The 20,119-nt window shown below is 36.9% G+C and overlaps 1 protein-coding gene across 1 annotated transcript in view; it reads right to left on the bottom strand.

The window, feature by feature from the left end:
- The window catches only part of Ca10 (carbonic anhydrase 10), a 475,819-nt gene that overhangs the window by 386,971 nt on the left and 68,729 nt on the right, over positions 1-20,119 (bottom strand). The window contains exon 2 of the mRNA XM_051195974.1: positions 2,069-2,143. Within this exon, the coding sequence (XP_051051931.1) occupies positions 2,069-2,143 (75 nt within the window). The remainder of the gene's footprint in view (positions 1-2,068; positions 2,144-20,119) is intronic.

Genomic DNA, 20,119 nt, shown 5'->3' with positions numbered 1-20,119 from the left:
AGTCTTGTGACGGCACTGGTCGATCTTGCTTTTTAGATGGTCAGCAAGACCAAGAGCAAGAGCTGTGCCAGTTCCTCTTTATCAGCCCCAAACAAAGTTCAAACAAGGTTCTCTGCATCAGGGAGGTTGTGTAATGCCACCCAAACTGGCCAAAGTAGATATTCTGGCACCAAATTAACCTTTCTCTTACCACTACTGTGGCCTTTGTGTATTTCTTTCCAACACAAGTTCTATAGCTGTAACTTGTATACAAACCAGACTGGAAATGAAGAAAAGTAAAACACTTCAGTCAGTAACAAAGAGAAAGGATAAAAATTCTTTTATCAAAAGCATAAAAAAAGTCAAACTATGGTTGTGGACATGCATATACTAAGAGGATATAAAATACCAAACAAGTAGTATAAGGCAGAGAGGCAAAATGTTACAGAAGCACACGTTTCTATCTAAGGGCATGTCAATCACAGAAGTAGACTTAATTTAGAACCCAGGGACTCTCCTGGGTTGCTCCAATTCCATACTCACAGGTACAAAGAATATAATGATTAATATAACTTCTGAGATATCCTGAGTATAAAAACAGTTTCTCTTGACAAAATCAAAATTTTTCATATAGTAGAGAGGGATGCCACCAACTGTAAATATCAAATGACGGACATCTTTACTTATTTAAATAGAGATAGCACATGTCACTTACATGATTGCTATTGGAAACCTGGCCACTTGTGGGTGAATTAGATTCAGTCTCTATGCACACTGGGCTAAAGAACAATGTGCCATGTGCTGCTGCATATTTGTGAAGTTAGGAATGTAGACTTCTGAGGTTTTCTAGGTGCCAGCTGGCTTTATTCTGAGTCACTCACACTCCTTTACCATGTGGGGGCTTCCTCCAATGAAACAGCCCCAGCAATAATTATAATCGTCCCATGACAGAGATGAAAACAGAAATGCTTAAAGGAATTTTACAAGCTCCTTCTCATTGTCCAGCTTATATGAAAAGCTCTACAGAAGAAACAGAAATATCAAATAACAGAGCAGTCAAGAATGAACTGGATGACCTGAGAGACCTCACATTTTACCTGTCACCAAGATCAGAACCCTCTGCTGGTTCTTTAATTCTTATGTTTTGAGCATCTAGGACAAATGGGGACCACACACTGAAGCAATTCCTTTCTGTCTCTCCAACATCTAGTCAGTCAAAAATACTGTGGGATATTGTTGCCCTTCCATGTCTTTTTTCCTTTAAACTCTCGCTCTTTCCTTTGTTTCTCTCCCATCTGACGTCTTGCAGGATGGCCTATGAGCTTCACAGTCAATATCAGGTTATTAATTCTACCTATTATGAACAGAATATGGTCATCACAAGGAAAGGAAGTGGCAAAGACAGGGGCCCTCTGTGCTTCTTTTCAACTGAAGTCATGGTGTGTTTCTGGCTGTAGCTTGCCTTTGGTTCTCAGTCTCTGCCCGCATGCTGACAGTATCCACACATGACCTGTTATTTTTAGATGGTGGTTGGCCTGATCTTCTGAGTCTTGAGCATGGATGCTGCTGCAATGACATCAGTGACAGCATGCATCCCAGCAAGCTTCATTGCCATGGTCAGTCTGTTCAAATTTCCTGTTTTATTAATGTTAAGAACAGTCCTTCCTTCCTCACTTAACCAAGTGTGGGCAGACAGCCTCTGCTCTCAGTCTTCTATCCTCCCTTTAGAGGAGGCTCCTATTGATGGAAGAGCCTGAGGATTACATGTTTACACATAAAAATAGGTGTTAGGTATACGTTGCTGCTCACATAATAAGACTTTTCTTAATGTAGTATTCTTCCAGGGTTTGAGTTAGAGACTCTTTGACATTCACCACATATGTGAGGGCATGTAGCCAATGTGACATTGAAGAAATAACACCGATGTTCATCCAAAACTTGTTTTTTTAAAGTATTACTTTACCAGTACATAGGGGTTTGAGGTACTGTGTAATAAACTGATGAATGAGGTGCTGAGTATTTCTGTCTCCTTAAAAAATATTTAAGGAACAAAGCAACTTGAAATAAACAGAAATAAATATGTATTTACCTGGAACAAAGCTTCCCTGAACCACCTCCTTGTATGCCCACCAGCCTTCATGGATTTTTGGTGAATTCTGTTGAGCTAAAGGAGAAACAAAAAGGAAGGTAGATTAATCAGATGTGGCACGGGAGCCCTCTTCCAGCTGTTAAGCAAAAATAGTAAATACCCATGGCCGGCATCACCTTTTCCTACTTCAAAGCCACAATCCTTTTTTCCTCTCAAATGTACTACTAGTGTGTAAATTTCTTGTCATATTTTTGTAGGTATTTGGATATCTTAAATTTTTAAAAAGACTTTTCATACAATATATTTTGATCATATTCTTTCCTCTTCCTTAACTCCTCCCATATTCTCTACACCTCTTTATGTATCCAACGTGATGTTCTCTTTCTCTCTCAAAAAATATCAATAAGAAAAAAATAACAACAACAACAAAAGTCTCCCAAACTCAGTATGGGTGCTTCCTAAAGCTGTGCATGCAGTGGAAGAAGATGATGCCCCCCCCAAAAAAGGAGGGCCTGTTTTCTTGGATCAAGGGTATAAGAGTAGCTGTGCTTTTCTGCTAGGACCTCCAGACAAGCTCTCAAGGTACTAGGATTTTAATGGCAGTAAAGAGACAATGATTATGTATTGGCTTATTTAACTACTCTCTTTTTGACTTCTACACACACACACATAGACACACAAACACACATACCACTTGTTGGACTCATGTGCATAGAAATATCAAAGAGTGTATAAAACTATATTCTTGTTTTTAATAAACTACATTCATATTTTAGTTCTAAGTTATATTAAAGAAGACTCAGATGGACCCACACTTGTAATTTGTTTTGACTAAACCAAATATTAAACCTTTGTTTATTGTCTTAGTTTTATTTAACCTCCCTTTTCAAAATCCAAGGTGTGAGATGCATCATTTTGTGTTACAAAAGATGGGCACTGGACATTGGGTTTGAAAACAAGGCTTTGTGTAGACAAGAGACTTGCTAAATCTCTCTTGGTTCCAAATGCACTCATAATGTTTTTCTCTGCCTATGAAACTGGAAACTTGCAGCTGGTAGCACCATGGTTAAAGGATAGTTATTGACACAAGACAAATAAAAGAGAAGTCTAACCTGAAACTAACAGTGAGGGTCAGGACTTTAGAAACACACAGAAGAGTGACAAAGAACTGATTGGAAGATCTGGAATGCCATCAGTTAGACATGACTCAACATAAGTCTGGGGAGTGGATTTAGTGGCATGCACAGGATTTCCTGGCACTCTGAATTTTCTTGTGTTATAGAGTCCAGATGTTTCCATTACACTTGAAATTCCTGAAGGCATAACCAGCTCCAGAAAACAGATCAGGAAATCACTAAGTGGATGGACAAAGCCCATTCCTGTGTGCTGAGAAAAGGGTTAGATTTCAGAAAGCATTTTGGTGGGTTTTTATTTTATTTTATTTTTTTTTTCTGAGCATCAGCATTGCATAATAGATACTGCTTCCTTCTCTTCCTCAATTCATCTACAGGACACTGCCACAGGATCAAGAGGAGATTCCCAAACTTAGTAATTCATGACACGAGCCCCCGAGGATAAATGCTATGTAATACAGTGAAGCCTAATGACCTTTTTTTTTTCCTTCCCCCATACACTTTGTAACACCTAGCTGGGTGCAGATTAAATATAACTCACAGATAATACAACCTGTCAAAACAGATCATGACTAAACCTTAACATTTTTACTAAATGAAACTTGATCTGGCCCCAGCTGGTCCTGTAGCCAACCTGGAAAAGACATGTATTTCTACAAGCTTGAAAGCACTGGAGGTAAAATTCAACAGCCAACTTTGGATCAGAAATAATTCAGGAAAGTATTCCTTATCTCAGACAAAAATTTCTCAGTCTTATCAAAAATTTACACATGCTTTATCATATTAAGACTGTTGAGAATGTAAATAAAAACCATAGCCTCAGACCCTTCCCGCCACCAAATCCCCCAGAGGGCCCTGGAGGCAGAACAAACAACTTAGCATTGGGAGCCATCTCTGTCCTGCCCCTCCACCCTTTGGTAGAGAGGTGAGTATGGGGGCTCCCCAAACCTCCACTTCCCCCTCTTCGAGTCCCCTGACTTGCAGCTGCCTGACCCTTCTTGCCACCAAATCCCCCAGAGGGACCTTAAGACAGAATGAAGGACCTAGCATTGGGAGCCATTCCTGCCCTGCTCCTCCACCCTCCAATAGAGAGGAGAGAGACCTACCTGTACTCACTAGAAGAAGAGATGGGAAGATGACAGTATAAGAACACATCCAACAACAGAAAGATTTATATGACACCACCAGAGTCTAGGGATTCTATGCCAGAAAGACCTGAACATGCCAACACAGATGATGCAGTAGAGAACTACAAGCATAACAACAGAATACAAGAGATGGAAGAGAGAATCTTGGGTGCTGAAGATAAACTAGAGGAAATAGATTCATCATTCATTGACCAAAGAAAATCTTAAATCCAACAAATTCATAAACACAACATATCCAGAAAATGTGGGACACCGTGAAAAGGCCAAACCTAAGAATAATAGGAATAGAAGAAGGCAAAGAAGCCCAGCTTTAAGATGCAGAAAATATATTTAACAAAATCATAAAAGAAAATTTCCCCAACCTGAAGAAGGACATGCCTATGAAAGTAAAGAAGCATACTAAACACCAAACAAACTGGATCACAAAAAAGTCCCCTGGGCACATAATAATCATAACACCAAACAAACAGAATAAAGAAAGAATATTAAGAGCAGCAAAGGAAAATAAGGAAAAGGGCCAAATAACATATAAAAGCAATCCTATCAGAATTACACCTGACTTCTCCACGGAAACTCTGAAAGCCAGAAGGCCTATAAACACTAAGAGACCATGGATGCCAGCCCAGAATACTATACCCAGCAAAGCTTTCAATCGCTATAGATGGAGAAACCAAAATATTCCATGACAAAACCAGATTTAAACAATATATATCAACTAATCCAGCCCTACAGAAAGTTCTGGAATGAAAACTCCAACCCAAGGAAGTCAACTATATACACAAAAACATAGGCAATAGGTAATCCCACTTTAACAACAGCCAAAAGAAAAATGAGAGGAAATCCACAAACAATACCACCACTACTAACAAATCCAAAACAAACAAGAATTAACGGTCATTTATATCCCTCAATATCTTAACACACCTATAAAAAGACACAGGCTCACAGAATGAATACTAAGACAGAATACATCCTTCTGCTGTATACAAGAAATACACTTCAACTTTAAAGACAGACATTACCTCAGATTTAATTGTTGAGAAAAGGTTTTTCAATCAGATGGATGCAAGAAACAAGTGGGTGTAGCAATCCTAATATCTAACAAATTAGACTTTAAACTAAAATCAATCAAAAGAAATGAAGAAGGTCATTTCATATTCCTCAAAGGAAAAATCCAGCAGGACAAAGTCTCAATTCTGAATATCTATGCCCCAACTACAAACAAAGGCATCCACATTTGTGAAAGAAACATTACTAATGTTTCAAATCTCACATAAAACCTCACAGACTTATAGTGAGAGATTTCAACACCCCACTGTCATCACTAGAGAAGACCACCAGACATAAACTTAACATAGAAACACCTGAAGTTATGACCCAACTGGGTTTAATAGACATCTATAGAACATTCCATCCAAACACAAAAGAATATACCTTCTTCTCAGCTCTACAGAGAACCTTCTCTAAAATAGACCACATACTTGGCAACATAGCAAACCTCAACACATATAAAAAAAATGGAACAACCCCCTATATCTCCTTAGAAGACCATGCTTTAAAGTTAGAATTCAACAACATGAATTGCAGAAACTCTACAACACATGGAAACTAATCAATGGTTAATTGCACCACTTCTGGGTCAAGGAAAAAATATGGAAATTAAAAGACTTCCTAGAATTCAATGAGAAGAAAGATACATTGTACCAAACTTATGGGACACTTTGAAAGCAGTACTAAGAGGAAAGTACATAGCACAAAGGGCCCACATGAAGAAGCTCGAGGTCATATTAGAGAATTAACAGCACAACTGAAAGCTCTAGAACAAAAAGAAACAAAATCACCCCATAGGAATAGAGGCCAGGAAATAAATTCAAGGCAGAAATCAATAAAGTAGAAACAAACAAAACAATACAAAGATTCAATGTAACAAAGAGTTGGCTCTTCCAGAAAATCAACAGGATAGACAAACCTTTATCCAAATTAATCAAAACAGAAGAGAGAAAACATGCAAATTAACAAAATCAGAAAGGAAAGGGGGGCCATAACAATGGACACTTAGGAAATCCAGAGAATCTTCAAGTCATACTTTGAAAACCGGTGTTCCACAAAATTAAAAAATTGAAAGGACTTGGACAATTTTCTGGATAGATATCATTTACCAAAATTAAATCAAGAACAGATGAGCAATTTAAATAGAAAGATAACCCCTAATGAAATAGAAGCAGTCATCAAAAACTACCAAAACAAAACAGAAAACCAAAAAACCAAGGGCCAGATGGCTTCAGTGCAGAATTCTACCAGAAATTCAAAGAACAGCTTATACCAATACTTCTCAAATTATTCCAAACAATAGAAGCAGAAGGTTCATTGCCAAACTTTATGAGGCTACAATTACCTTAGTACCCAAGCCACACATAGACACAACTAAGAAAGAGAACTATAGACAAATATCCTTTATGAACATTGATGCAAAACTACTCAATAAAATACTGACATATCGAATCCAAGAACACATCAGATCAGAGAAATTGTCCACCATGACTAAGTCGTCTTCATCTCAGTGATGTAGGTATGGTTCAATGTATAAAGTCTGTTAATATAATCTGCCATGTAAACAAACTTTTCATCTCACGAGGTGCTGGAAATCCTTTGACAAACTTCAACACACTTTCATTATAAAGGTCTTTTGGAGAGATCAGAGATAACAGGAACATACCTGAACATAATAAAAGCAGTATACAGTAAACCAACAGCCAACATCAAACTAAATGGAGAGAAACTTAATTCTATTCCTCTAAAATCAGGAACAAGACAAGTTTGTTCACTCTTTGAATGCCTCTCCTATATTGTACTTCAAGTTGTAGCTAGAAAAATAAGAAAACAAAAGGAGATCGAGGGTGCCCACGTGGCTAATAATAACTTCCATTTAAAATGTAATAAAACCTTAAAAAGAGGGTTTTGGAAACAAAAGAACAGAGACAAGCAAAGTTTCTTGTTAACAACATTTTTCTCGGTTGGACTCTGCTTTGCAAGAGACAAGCAGATAACTGTGCATCCTCTATCAGCAGGAAGTAGTTTGGAAAGAATGACCAATTCCCAAATTCCCAAATAATGTTTATAAATGTTTGTTTACATTTAAATGAGGTTGGTTATAAATGGTTAATGATCACAGCCAAATCTTCTTAAAGGTAAAAAGGGGATTATGGTATAGATATGAATACTTGGTTTTGGAATGGATTTTCATTTATTGATACAATTTAAGGTTAATTTTTTGATGTGTATATTCTCCTTTTGTTTAGGTATTGTGTTTATATAGCTCATTTAAAAATGTAATGTATAATTTAGTACAGATTTTAGATAGTTACCTATAATAGGCAAAACTTATAGCTAGGTGAGTTAGGTTTTCTAGATATGCAGAGATGTATTTGAGATGGAAAGGCATTCTTCAAACCTTTCAAAGACCTACAGAATATGAAATTTAAAATGGTTTAGGGTTTTTCTTGACAGGGAGACATAAATTCTCCTGGCAACACCACCTGAGTCAGAAAGGAAGATGAAGATGGACATTGAAGAAACTCATTATGGAGTTTACTTCCAATATGGCAAGACTAGCCATTTGGGCAAGATACTGCTCTTGTCTGGACTGTTTGACTTTATGCTGTATAAACTGGACATGCAGGACCCACAGAAAAGTGACTGCTAAACAAGATGGACATTGCTACAGGGTTCCTGCTTCATGGAAGAGTCTGCCAGAGAGTCTGCAGGACATAGAGAAAAGTGACAGACAAACTGCCAATACAGGTGGACAGTTTAAAGTTTCCTCCTTTGCTGAAGAGTCTGCCAGACACACTGTGGCCTATGGGCTGAGGATGGAACATTAGAGAAGAACTTCGTGTGACTGGCCAGGCAGTGTGTTGTCTCTGTCATTTCTAGAGTTTATATATTATCCTTCTGTGGTCTTTGAGGGAGTTGAAGAGAAATAGTTATGGTTATAGTTTTCCTTAGTTAGGATTAAAGGTAAGTTACATAGACTTTAGACACACAAAAATAGGAAAGATGATGGAATATTTTCTTAAATCTTGCTAAATGTTTATGGATTAAATATTGTTAACTGTGATTCTTATTTGATAACTGTTGTGTGATATATTTTGCTATGCTAAGGTTAAAACCCTTCTTTTTATTTAGACAGAAAAGAGGAGATGATGGGAGATGCGATTCTGTAAATATGTTTCTCAACTGGTTAATGAATAAAGCACTGTTGGACAATAGGAAAGCAAGGTAGGATAGGCAGGACTAGGAGACAAGGAGGATTGGAGGAGTAGGAAGGAGGAGTGAAGATGGAGAGTCTGGAGAGAGCTGTACAGCAGCCAGCTCTCTGGTAAGACCACGTGGAAAAATGTAGATTAACAAAAACGGGTTAGTACTTAAGACAGAGCTAGCCAATAAGAAACAAATAACTGGCCAACAGCATTATATCAAATACAGAGTCTCAGTGTGTTAATTGGGGCTGGTGCGATAGTGGGACAAGACCAGTGACGGGAGCAAAAACCATACTCCTTACCACCCCCAATATTTTGTTAGAGTATTTGCACATATTTCAAAAGTTCAAAATAAAACTTTAACTGTGTCACAATCAAGAAATTAAAGAAATACAGTTTATCATAATACTGTTTCAGCACATGAAAGCTAATATATAATACACTCTAAAGCATTGATTAGCAAACTAGCTCTTATTGGGAAGACATGTTAAGGCTCAAGAGCCAAGAATGCTTTTGCATTTTTAAGTATTTGAAAAAAATCATACAGTAGCAATAACTTCTGATGTGAAAATTATATAAAATGTAAACTTTGATGTTCACAAATCATTTTGGCTCACTATTCGTTTGCTTACACATTACCCACCAGTCTCTTTCTTTGGCAATACCATATCTAAAAAGCTGTAAGGGAACACATTTGGCTCAAGAACTCTGAAATGTTTCCTCTATTATACAATACTAAAAATAACTGGTGGCAGTTAATTTACACACATAAAATTCAAAAAAGAAAATTAGCATAATGAATGTAACAGTTTAATTGCAGTTGTAATTCCATAAGAAAATTACAAAGAACACAATGTATAATAAAATATTGTATGCTTCAACATGTATACAGTTGAGCATGAGTCACTTGAACATAAAAATGAAGAAATGTGATGCTGGATTGAAACATGCACAAATAATGTCAAAGTATTATGTAGGAGGTTTCAGAATCATGGCCTTGCTAACAGAGGTGTTTTTCCAAAATAATGAAGAATACACCATTTCTTTACTTATGGGCATTTGTGTTGTTAATGAACATGAGTTAATAAAATGCTGTAAGAGGTCATTTGTGTTCAGATGCAAAGTGGAGCTTGTGTGTTCAGAAAAACAAAACATTTCCCACTCACTTGAATGTCTGATGGGACACAGGATCATTTATCATTATTTGGAACTATCTAACATACTAGAGAGCACATAGTGACTGTGCTACACCCTCCCCACACTTTGTTGGAGCTAATTGCACCTTTTTCATTATAGCAGTCTCAAGAGCCCTCATTAATTTCCAAAATATTTCTCTAGGAATGGTGACACCCTGTTGACAGTTTCTGACCTATGGGACTATTTATAACATTATTTGTGTCTTTTAAATGAGCTCCAGTGAAGTATTATATTGAATACTGAATAGAGGATGATGTTTTATCTACATAGATGAAAGAGACACTTCTTACAAAGGGAGAGGATGGCAGCCAATACCCAGGCAAATCCTCGGAGAGCTAGAATCCTTAAGAAATAACGTAAGGATAGTGAAAGTGAAATCATCCCCTGGTGGGTGACTTAAGAAAGGAACTAAATTTTGAGCAGAAGAGAAAATAAAACACATGTACATACAAAGAAAGGAGAACAAAAACAGAGTCAAGCAGCTCAGCACAAAGTGGGAGTGCTTAGCTCCAATACAGAATGACACTGTGGTGGCCACAGAGTGGGGGCCTCAGAACATATGCATGTACTATATACTTTGAGCATTATACAGTCTAGCAAGGAAAATGAGGTGGGGGAAGCAGTGCAAGGGACAAAAACCATGTAGCAAAGAACAAAAGTGTGTGTGTGTGTGTGTGTGTGTGTGTGTGTGTGTGTGTGTGTGTGCACGCGCAGGTGTGGGGTGGTGGGGAGACCCAAATCTTAGTTAATGATGGACTCACCACTGCACAGAATTTCACTGTAGCCAGAAAAGAATCTTGAGATCCACATGCTACAGTGACACCAGGGATAACCTCTCCTCTTCTTGGCACTACACTGGAACAGTGTCAAGAAGTCAAATGAAAAACTCACTGAGTGAGTGACTAAGCGACTTTAGAGACGAAGGCCCTTTCCTGTATAACCCACTCTGGCCAACCAAGGGCATGTGTCAGGGAATTTTAGTCTAAGGTCTGACCTGCAAAATTCCTCTGGCTATAAGGGAGAATCTTTGAGTCAGAACTCCATGGAGTGTCTCATGAAATAGAAGTCTGATCTGAGCCATAGACTAAGCTACACCAGTGGAGAGAAAATGCACCTCATCTCTACCACAACATAGTTCCATAAAACATTATAAATACTCCCACTGAAAGAAGGCAGTGAGTTAAAAGAAATATAACCAATGGCCCAATTTTCTTAGGACTCTTTTCTTCCCAATGGGTTGCCTTGTCCAGCCTCAGGAGGGCTTTTGTCTTACTGTATCCTGTTTTGTTCTATTTGGCTGTCTTCTCTGGGAGGCCTACTCTTTTCTGAAGAGGTAATGGAGGTGGCGTGTATCTGAGGGAGAAGGGAGGTGGTGAGTGCTGGGAGGGGTTGGGGGGAACTATGGTTGGGATGAATTGTAAGAGGAAAGAATCTATTTTCAATAAATAAACTCACAAGTCCTATGTAGACACAGGAGAAGCAAGAAAAATCAATGAAGATTCTTCTAAAAATAATCAATTTAGTTGGGTGTGGTGGTTCACTTCTTTAATAGGAGCATGAGGGAGGCTGAAACAGGTGGATCTCTAAGTTTGAGCCCAGCCTGGTCTACAGAGGGAGTTCCAGAACAGCCAGGAGTTCATAGAGAGACCCTGCCTTGAAAACACACACACACACACACACACACACACACACACACACACACACACACACACACACACACATTCAACAGTAATAGATGCAAGTGAATTAAATGAGATCCCAGATAAATCATTCATAAAAATGATTGCAACAATTTTGAGAGCATGGGAAAACCTGAATGAACTCACAGGATATAAAAGGTACATTCAGTAAAAAGGGAGAAATTAAAAAAAAAAAACTAAAATTTTGAAACTGAAATTCTTCATAAGAGCTCAGTAGGCAAGCATGAGGAACTGAGTTCAGATCCCAGCACTCACATAAAAAGCGGGACATGGGTGCACACATGCATATACCCTTTGTGCTCCGTGGGGCAGAGATAGAAGAATAGCTGGGGCTTGCTGGCTAACATAGAGATCTTGTCTCAAAAAGAATAAAGTGGTTATGGATTTCTTTAGTTGACTGAAAATAATGACATGCTGAAGAAACAGATAAATACATCTATCAGGAAATGGGAAAAATAAACCAAGACAGTTGACAACAGAAGATTGGGAAGAAATTAAATATGATAAAAAAAATTAATGGGATTATTACTGACCTTTCAATAGTAATTTTGAATGTCAATGTCCTCAACTCGCTGATTAAAAGACAGAGACTTGCAATCAGAATATGACACATGCCCCATCTGTTTGTTGCATGTAAGAACACATTTTCTTGGCCAAGAAAAATACAACTTTAAGGGGAAAGGATGAAAAATGAAACACTCCAAGTAAATGGAGTTTGAAAGCAAGCAGGTATAGCTATCTTAATAGCTGAGAAAGTAGACTTCAAACAAAAATTAATTGGAAGAGATAATGAAGGTAACTTATATTTATTAAAGGAGCCATCCCCCAGGAAGAGAGCTGAGCTGTGCTCACAACCCAACAGACAGAAAGGTACAGTAGACTAGTAAAATGGCTTAGCATGTATAGGCAATTGTTAGCAAACCTAATGACCTGAGTTTGATTTCTGGAGTCCATATAGTAGAGGGGGAGAACTGATTTTCACTCTCCCACCGCTACACTCAAGTCATGGTGCAGGTGTGCACACACCCACCCCTACACATGCATGGACACACACATACTCTAAGATGCACATACTCACACACGCACACAACTATATAAAGACCCACCAGCCCAACTCTAAGAAATATTGTAATGTAAAATAAACATGATATGAGCATCATGGACATTAGAGTAGTTTTTCCATTACATAGTTCTCTTCTTCCACCATTGGGTTCCAGAGTTCAAACAGATTGCCTGGCTTAGAGGCAGGTGCCTTTATCCCTGAACTCATCATGCAAACTTTGAAGCTATATTTGACATGCATTTTGAAGGACCAAATTTACCCTTCAAAAATCAGTTGTCTGGGTAGAACTTATCAGATGCCTATCAATTACAATATATATTATATATTTACATATATGTGACAGATATATACATACATACACACATATCTATATCTATATCTATATCTATATCTATATCTATATCTATATCTATATCTATATCTATATCTATATCTATATCTATATCTATATCTATATATCTATCTTTTAAATGCTCCTGAATGTTGAGTGTAGACACCTATCAGGTGGTGACAATTTAGAAAGACATTTTAAAGGCACCTTATTTAAAGCTCTGCTCCCTGCCACAAGGGTTTATTTTAGATGAAACACCTAGAGACATGTAGGATTCCCATTTAACGCCTCCTGCCAGACACTAGCAGTCATCTTGTTTGCATCTTATTTCCAGAGAGGGAGGGCTGATTGAGAATTCCTCAGAGCAAACAGGTGAACAGAGAGTAGCCTCGGCTCCTCCAGGTTCCTCTGCTCTTCTTTGCCTAGGGATTGCAATCTCTTCACTTAAAGTACAACCACCCCTGGGGCACATCCAGGTGTTTAATAAGAAAAAAAATGTTGTCCTGACAGTAAATGCTGCCACTACAGGCAGATGAAATATTCACAGTCAGGGAAAACACGTTTCATATTTGTTCACTTTGTTTTGGTTTGTTCTTTGTGACAATTTGTGCAGTTCTTTGTGGAGTCATCACTAATATTATTATTCCTTTTTGTACAGATTGAAGACCTTGGGGTACAAAGACTTTCAAAAGTAATGTTTCCTTTAAAATACCACAGAAAGGATGCTTTAGGCTTTGAAAACTGTCCTTTCTCTGTCCCAAGTGCTGAACTTGCCCCATAATACAAGAACAGGGCAGGTAATATGTAAATACATGCACATGGCCCTGTACCAGTAACAAAAACCGCAGGATATACATACTTGCTTTATTGGTCATGTGCTCGTACTTCTTACTGAATTATTTATAAGCCACTTTAAGACAGAAAACAAAGTTCCGTTTTTCCAGAACATCACTGATTTGTATTTAATGGGCATTCTACCTTCTATGTAGGAAACATGGATGCTGAGAAGGCCATAGCTCATCATAGAAAACAGTTGACTGTCCCAGAGCACTTCAGGGTACCTGTGGACTAGGAGGGATGATTTCCTTCCTCCGGAGCAGTGGTTCTCAACCTTTGGGTTGTGATCCCTTTGGGTCACATATTAGACACCCTGCATATGAGACATTTACATTATGATTTATAACAGCAGAAAAATTACAGCTTTGGAGTATCAGCAAAAATAATTTTATGGTTGGGGACAAAACAACAGGAGTACCTGTATGAAAGTGTCACACAGCATTAGGAAGGTTTAGAACTACTGCTCTAGAGCTACATTTTTATACAGGCCTCATTCTCCTTTATATTTGTCTGGTATTGGTATTATGTGTTAGTATACAGTTTAGCATTATGACCTTACTCAATATTTCATCTACTTCTATGTCAGTCTTTCACATTAAATTAAAACTTTCTTAAGTACACTGATGTACCTGAGTTTAGAGTCCAGTTAGCAATGTCAAGCTTGGCATATTACACATAATAGGTGAATTCATAATAAATACTTGAGTAAAATTGTATATTATGCAATCTTAGAGCCCAGCCTGCACAATCCCTAGGTGATTTTAGTACATCCAAAGGCTTATTGGTATGATGCCTGTGTTTATACAAAAGAGCATGTAGACAAAAGTGTTTTCAAATTGGTTGACAGGCCCACACCCTCTTGACAGATGGAAAAGCACCAGGAGCTGACACCCTGCCTGGGGAAAGGAAAGACAAGGCAAACCCACTTTTATTTTGCACTGTGTGTTTCATTTAAAAGTGAAGGGGAAAATGCCATATCTGGACTGTTTACATTTTTTACCATTCCTTATTTTTCTTGAATTTGAAAGACAAGTATAATGCTCATTTTTTTTTCTTTGCACATTCAGAGACATGGCCTCTCACCATAAAAATGCTATAGAACATTGAGAACATCAAAGGTTGCTACTGGGAGTAACAAAGCAACTGCTGCAAGCAGAGAGAAAAGGTATGACCTACAATCACCTTGAATGCTGGATAAGTCTCAAGCCAAATGATGTCAAAACTATATTTGTGTTGGGTAGACAAGGAAAAAAGGTGTCAGTGTGGGACAGACTGCATGAGATCATGGTTAGCAGGTCCAAAAGTCACTAGAGTTGAAAATCAATGAAAAAATATCTAACATGGCTGATTATTAGCTCGACTTCTAAATTGAATTTTTTTTTTGTTTTTAATAAACACAAAAGTTTAAAGTATGAGTGAGACATAAGGATGAAAAGAGAGATTCTACCTGAGAACTAAAGATACAGGGTAGAGCTAGCAAAATGATGATGGCAACTTCCACATGGGCGATGTTAGGGGAGATAATGACTATAACCTGCTCGTGAGACAGATGAAGAAAATACGGTCAATCCTCAAAGACAACTGTTACTTGTCTGTTTTATTTTTTGGTCTGGGTGTGTATAGGTTAACAGTTGTTACAGTGACCAGGGAGATAGGGGGCCACAGACTTTAAGCATAAAATGAAATTGAGTGTTCCATTCAAGAAGGCAGTGAACACTCATAAGAAGTTACCAAGTCAGCTGTGGAGTGAGATGGGCTCTCAGAAAAGTTAAGATGAGACACACACCCATGGCTCTTCGACTCACAGATGGTATTTAAAGCCAGAAGTTTCAATAAGGTCACCTAGAAGGATGTAAAAAATCTGTTCAGTGTGCAAAAAGGCACTCAGACTGGAGTTCTGAGATGTACAAGATATAGAGGTTGTATAAAGAAAATAATCTACAAAATGATACAGAGAAAGATACCCCTAAGAATGAAGGGGGAAAGTAAATGTGAATAAAAGTCTTGTAGAGTGTCATTTCCTGTGTCTACTTTCCTTTCTTCTATCTATGGATCTCTCTCTCTCTTCCTGTCTTACTTTGTATGTATATCCACATTTTACTTTATAACATTTTTATATTTATAGAAAATTACAGTTTAGTACACATATAATACATATTTAATAAATAATCCTCCTTGTAGTCATCTTGTATTAGTATGGTATGCTTATTGCATCAATGAAGTAGGATTAATTTGTTTTTATTAGCTAAAATACATATTTCATCTGCAACCCACCTGTAACTTAATGTCCTTTCTTTGTTCCAGGATCCCTTATTGTGTTATCTGGCATGTTTTCTAAGCTATCTAATGCCTGCAACAATCTAATTACTTAAACAATTTTTTAAATTTGTACTATTTGCCTATTGGTCTAAGTGAATTAGGCTCTTTTCAAGAGTAAATGTTATGCCTTGTTTACCACAAAAATAGTGTATAATAGGCATACTGATGTCAAATATAAAATGGTTTAGTACACTCAAGAAAGAGAAAGACACAGAAAAAAGCACTTAGAAACGTTCTACAGGATTTGGAACGCCCACACTTCAGCCTTTCTCCACTTCCCCATTTTTCAAGTTAATTTTCAGGATAGATTATCCTTATAATTGAAATATTAATGTGAATTAAACAATAACATTAGTACAACAACAAAAAAAAAGAAAATGGAGAAAATGATGATCTCTAATCCATTTAAATGTGGGAGGATGGATATAATTTGCTTTCCCACATCTTTTACACACATCTCTTTTGCACTAGCTCTCTATTATTTTTTTAATGCATTATAATAGCTCAATTGTCATTGGCCAATTTTTTTTCTTAATGGTCATTACATTGCCCTACTCTCATAATTGACTTCTTCAAATTCAGGATTCTTGTTCTTCCTATTTTAGAGTCTTCCTTTAAAACACTGATGTCAACATGAGAGCTGGGGACATGAGTTTCTACTGGCTAAAATCTGAGTCGACAAACTTTAGGAGGAAAGACATAACCCTGATTGACCAAAGGAGAGTTTAGGAGCATAAGAGGATATTTGTGACATTTATGAGTCCATGTACTAAGGAAATTTCAAAACAAGATCAAAATCCCAGCCTAATCTGTCAGGAGACATCTTCTCTTTTTAGGGTTTGTTTTTTTTTGCTCGCTTGTTTATTCTCTGTGTAGTTTTATAGAACGGACCGTCCTCAAACTCACAGCGATTCCACCTGACTCTGCCTCCCAAGTGCTGGGATTAAAGCCAGGCACCACCACCACCCAGCGACATCTTCTCTCCATGGTCTTGTATCACTTATAATAGTTTTGCTTTGTCACATACATTCTTCATCACCTTGTCATGTGTTTTTCCTCTTACTGCAACAGGTACACAATTAATATTTCAATGATTCTAACTGTTCCCCCACATTCTACTCACACATTCTTTTCCATGCACATCATCTCACTCACTTCTTATCTAAACTAAAGTCAGTTCTTTAAGTATCAATTCAAATATTACCTTCCTCAAACCTCTTGTGAACTCTGCAGCTGAAATGATGACTTACCTTCTTGGAAGTTGCTTTCTGTTTTACAGTTTATTTCATCTCAATCCAATTCATTGTGATTCAACCAAGACTAAAGAATAGTTAGAAAATTCTTATTCTATTTGATTATCTACTGTGAGTTTGAGTTCTAAAGAAGTTCACAGCTCAATGAGAAACACACATTCTTTTAAAACATATATAAAGTGAATACTTATACAGAATGCAACTTAAGACAATGTTGTGGTGAGAGAACTAGTTTATATTGCATAACTAATTAACTCTAGATTCCTAACCATACAGGACAAGTACATGTCTCAAAGAGGTGAAATCCCAAAGTGGAGCCTAGGTTGGTATACAGCTCTAACTTTTGTCAGGCTATTGACTTCTTCCACCTCATAATACCAGCAACATTTGACATTAAATCTACCATCTACCATCAAATCAGAACACAGAAGGGTCTCTCATCAATTTTTTTTTGGCATAAACCTAGAGGTCCTACACATTACTATCCACTCCCTCATTTTTTAGAACTGGATCTTACTTTCATGAATACACCTACTCTAAACAAAAGTAAAACCCAGCCCCACCACAGACCCAGCAATGATTGATAGTATTTGGAGACTTTTTCATTCATTCTTTTGAGATGAGCCAAGAAGAGCTGCAAGTATATTCTGGAGAGTGAATACAACTAACTTGATTATGTGATGACCAGCTTACAGTTGTTGCCAAAGTAATTATAAAAAATAACCAATGAATTCCAAGTTATATGACACATATTTCTGACTTTTCTACATGATAACATCCTTTATCACAAGTTTCATACATTTAGAAGAATATGTACAGGGTAATTACATTTATCTCTAATATTGACTGACCTATATCTTGCCTTATATAATATTTGTTTTCTAAGTTACTCCAGGAATGTAAATTGCTCACCACCTTCCTGTTTTCACCATTACCACTTGACAGCTGATATATAAATAATGCCAATTTAGTTAACATTAGAAACAATGCAATTACTAAAAACTTGATAATCAAGATACACTTCCTTTTTAAAGGTTGGAAAAAAGATGAAAATGGGTAAGGAATGGGCTTATTGAAGACATTGAATGCTAGGCTGTGGACCATGTGGCTAGGATTCTCCCTTCTTAGAGTAACTTTTTCCATCAATGAAAATTCAACATGAGTTCTGATGCTTCCCTCAGCTCCTATTTTACACAGAGATTGAAGTATAATTACCTTATAAGTTATTTAATTCTATTTAACCTTCTAATTATTGACCAGTATAATCCGTTAAATAAAAATATAACAGAATTATCCATGTGAAATGAATCTTTGATATTCTGCTTTCTATAATTATCAGATGAAGAAACCAAGACCATCAGGAAGCAATACTGTGATTCAGGGGTTCTAGTGTGATTCATTTTCTGCTCTTTTAACCACAGATAAGAGGCTTTTGAAAAAAAAAAGTAAAAGACTGTCAATCAATCTGCATACTCAACTGTATATATTCTGGTTAATACTAGTCAAAAAAATGTTCAAAATTTTCTTATAAGACATGTATTAATTCCAAAGAAGAAGTTAATAACAACTAGATTTTTTGTATTGTTGGCACAAGTGAACAGGATCATCAGCCACAATGTATCTTGTCTGTCTAGGAAAACTAGAGTTTGTCAAGTTGCAGAATCTTTAGATATGGGGATTGTTTTTTGTTTCCATAATCTGATTCCACATCAGATTCACTGATCTTGAGTTTAGTAATTTCATCATTTCTGCAGAAGTGCTCTAATTTTCAAGGCATTATTGATTTCTCAGCTGTCAAGTGGCAAAGGAAAAAATAAGAAGGGAGGAAGCAGTTCCCATTCCCAGGTCAAGTTATATAATAGACACACAAAGCAAATCAAATGCAAATAATTATTAGATAATGTGATCTTACTTTCTGAGGTTTCATCCAAAAATTAATCTCTGAAGAAACAAGAATAAAGGTATTTTAAATGTTGGTTTCCTCCAAGCAATAGGTTTTTCTCATATTTCTGAGAATGTAGAACATCCTATTTCTGTCATAAGTGTTTTACACAGGAATATGATTATAAAACCAAGAAGTAAAAGTGGAGAAACACTCCTTTTACACCAATATAATTTTATTACACAGGTGGGGTAAATACACTCTGGAGGACACTGGTACTTCTCAAGTTAAAAAAAAAGACATTGATTTTTGAAAAATAATTTACAAGTTTTGTGGGTGAGGAGAGTAAGATTATCTGGAAGAACTTGGGGAAAGAGAAGCTTTTGATCAAAAATATATTTAAATTTAAAATTGTTTTAAATAATAAAAAACATAACAAAAAAGAAAAAAATTTGTCGGCATAGTAGTTGGCTATAATATACATCAAGGTTTAGAGAGAGTTTAGTCAATATGATGCTTTCATCATCCTAGTCAGATTTCTCTAGACCACACTTTGTTTGGAAAGTAAGCAAATGCTCTTTCATCATTAGGTTAATACACTGTAATTCTGCAAATCTGCTTCTTTTGAAATATACCAGATCATCTAATCATGAATTTCAAAGGGTAGATGGAACCAGAAACAGAAAGTTCTGCATTTGCTGAGGCATATTCCATGCTCTAATTTTTACGGTCACAAATACAGGAAGATAGCAGAGGTTTGCAAGAAAGATATAGATATCGTCCACATCTAACTTTTTGTGACACTAGGATACTATAAAAACAAGGTGCTAACTTGGTGAGTGCATGACACTGATGGTGACAATTTTGTGGCCAGACACAGCTGGCATTATTTGGGGACTTAGGCTGGATTTGAAGATGTTCTTAGTAGC

This window comes from Phodopus roborovskii, unplaced genomic scaffold (assembly GCF_943737965.1).
Source record: "Phodopus roborovskii unplaced genomic scaffold, PHOROB, whole genome shotgun sequence".
Classification (NCBI taxonomy): Eukaryota; Metazoa; Chordata; class Mammalia; order Rodentia; family Cricetidae; genus Phodopus; species Phodopus roborovskii.
The sequence above is the reverse complement of the archived record's forward strand: the minus strand, read 5'-3'. Positions and strand labels throughout refer to the sequence as shown.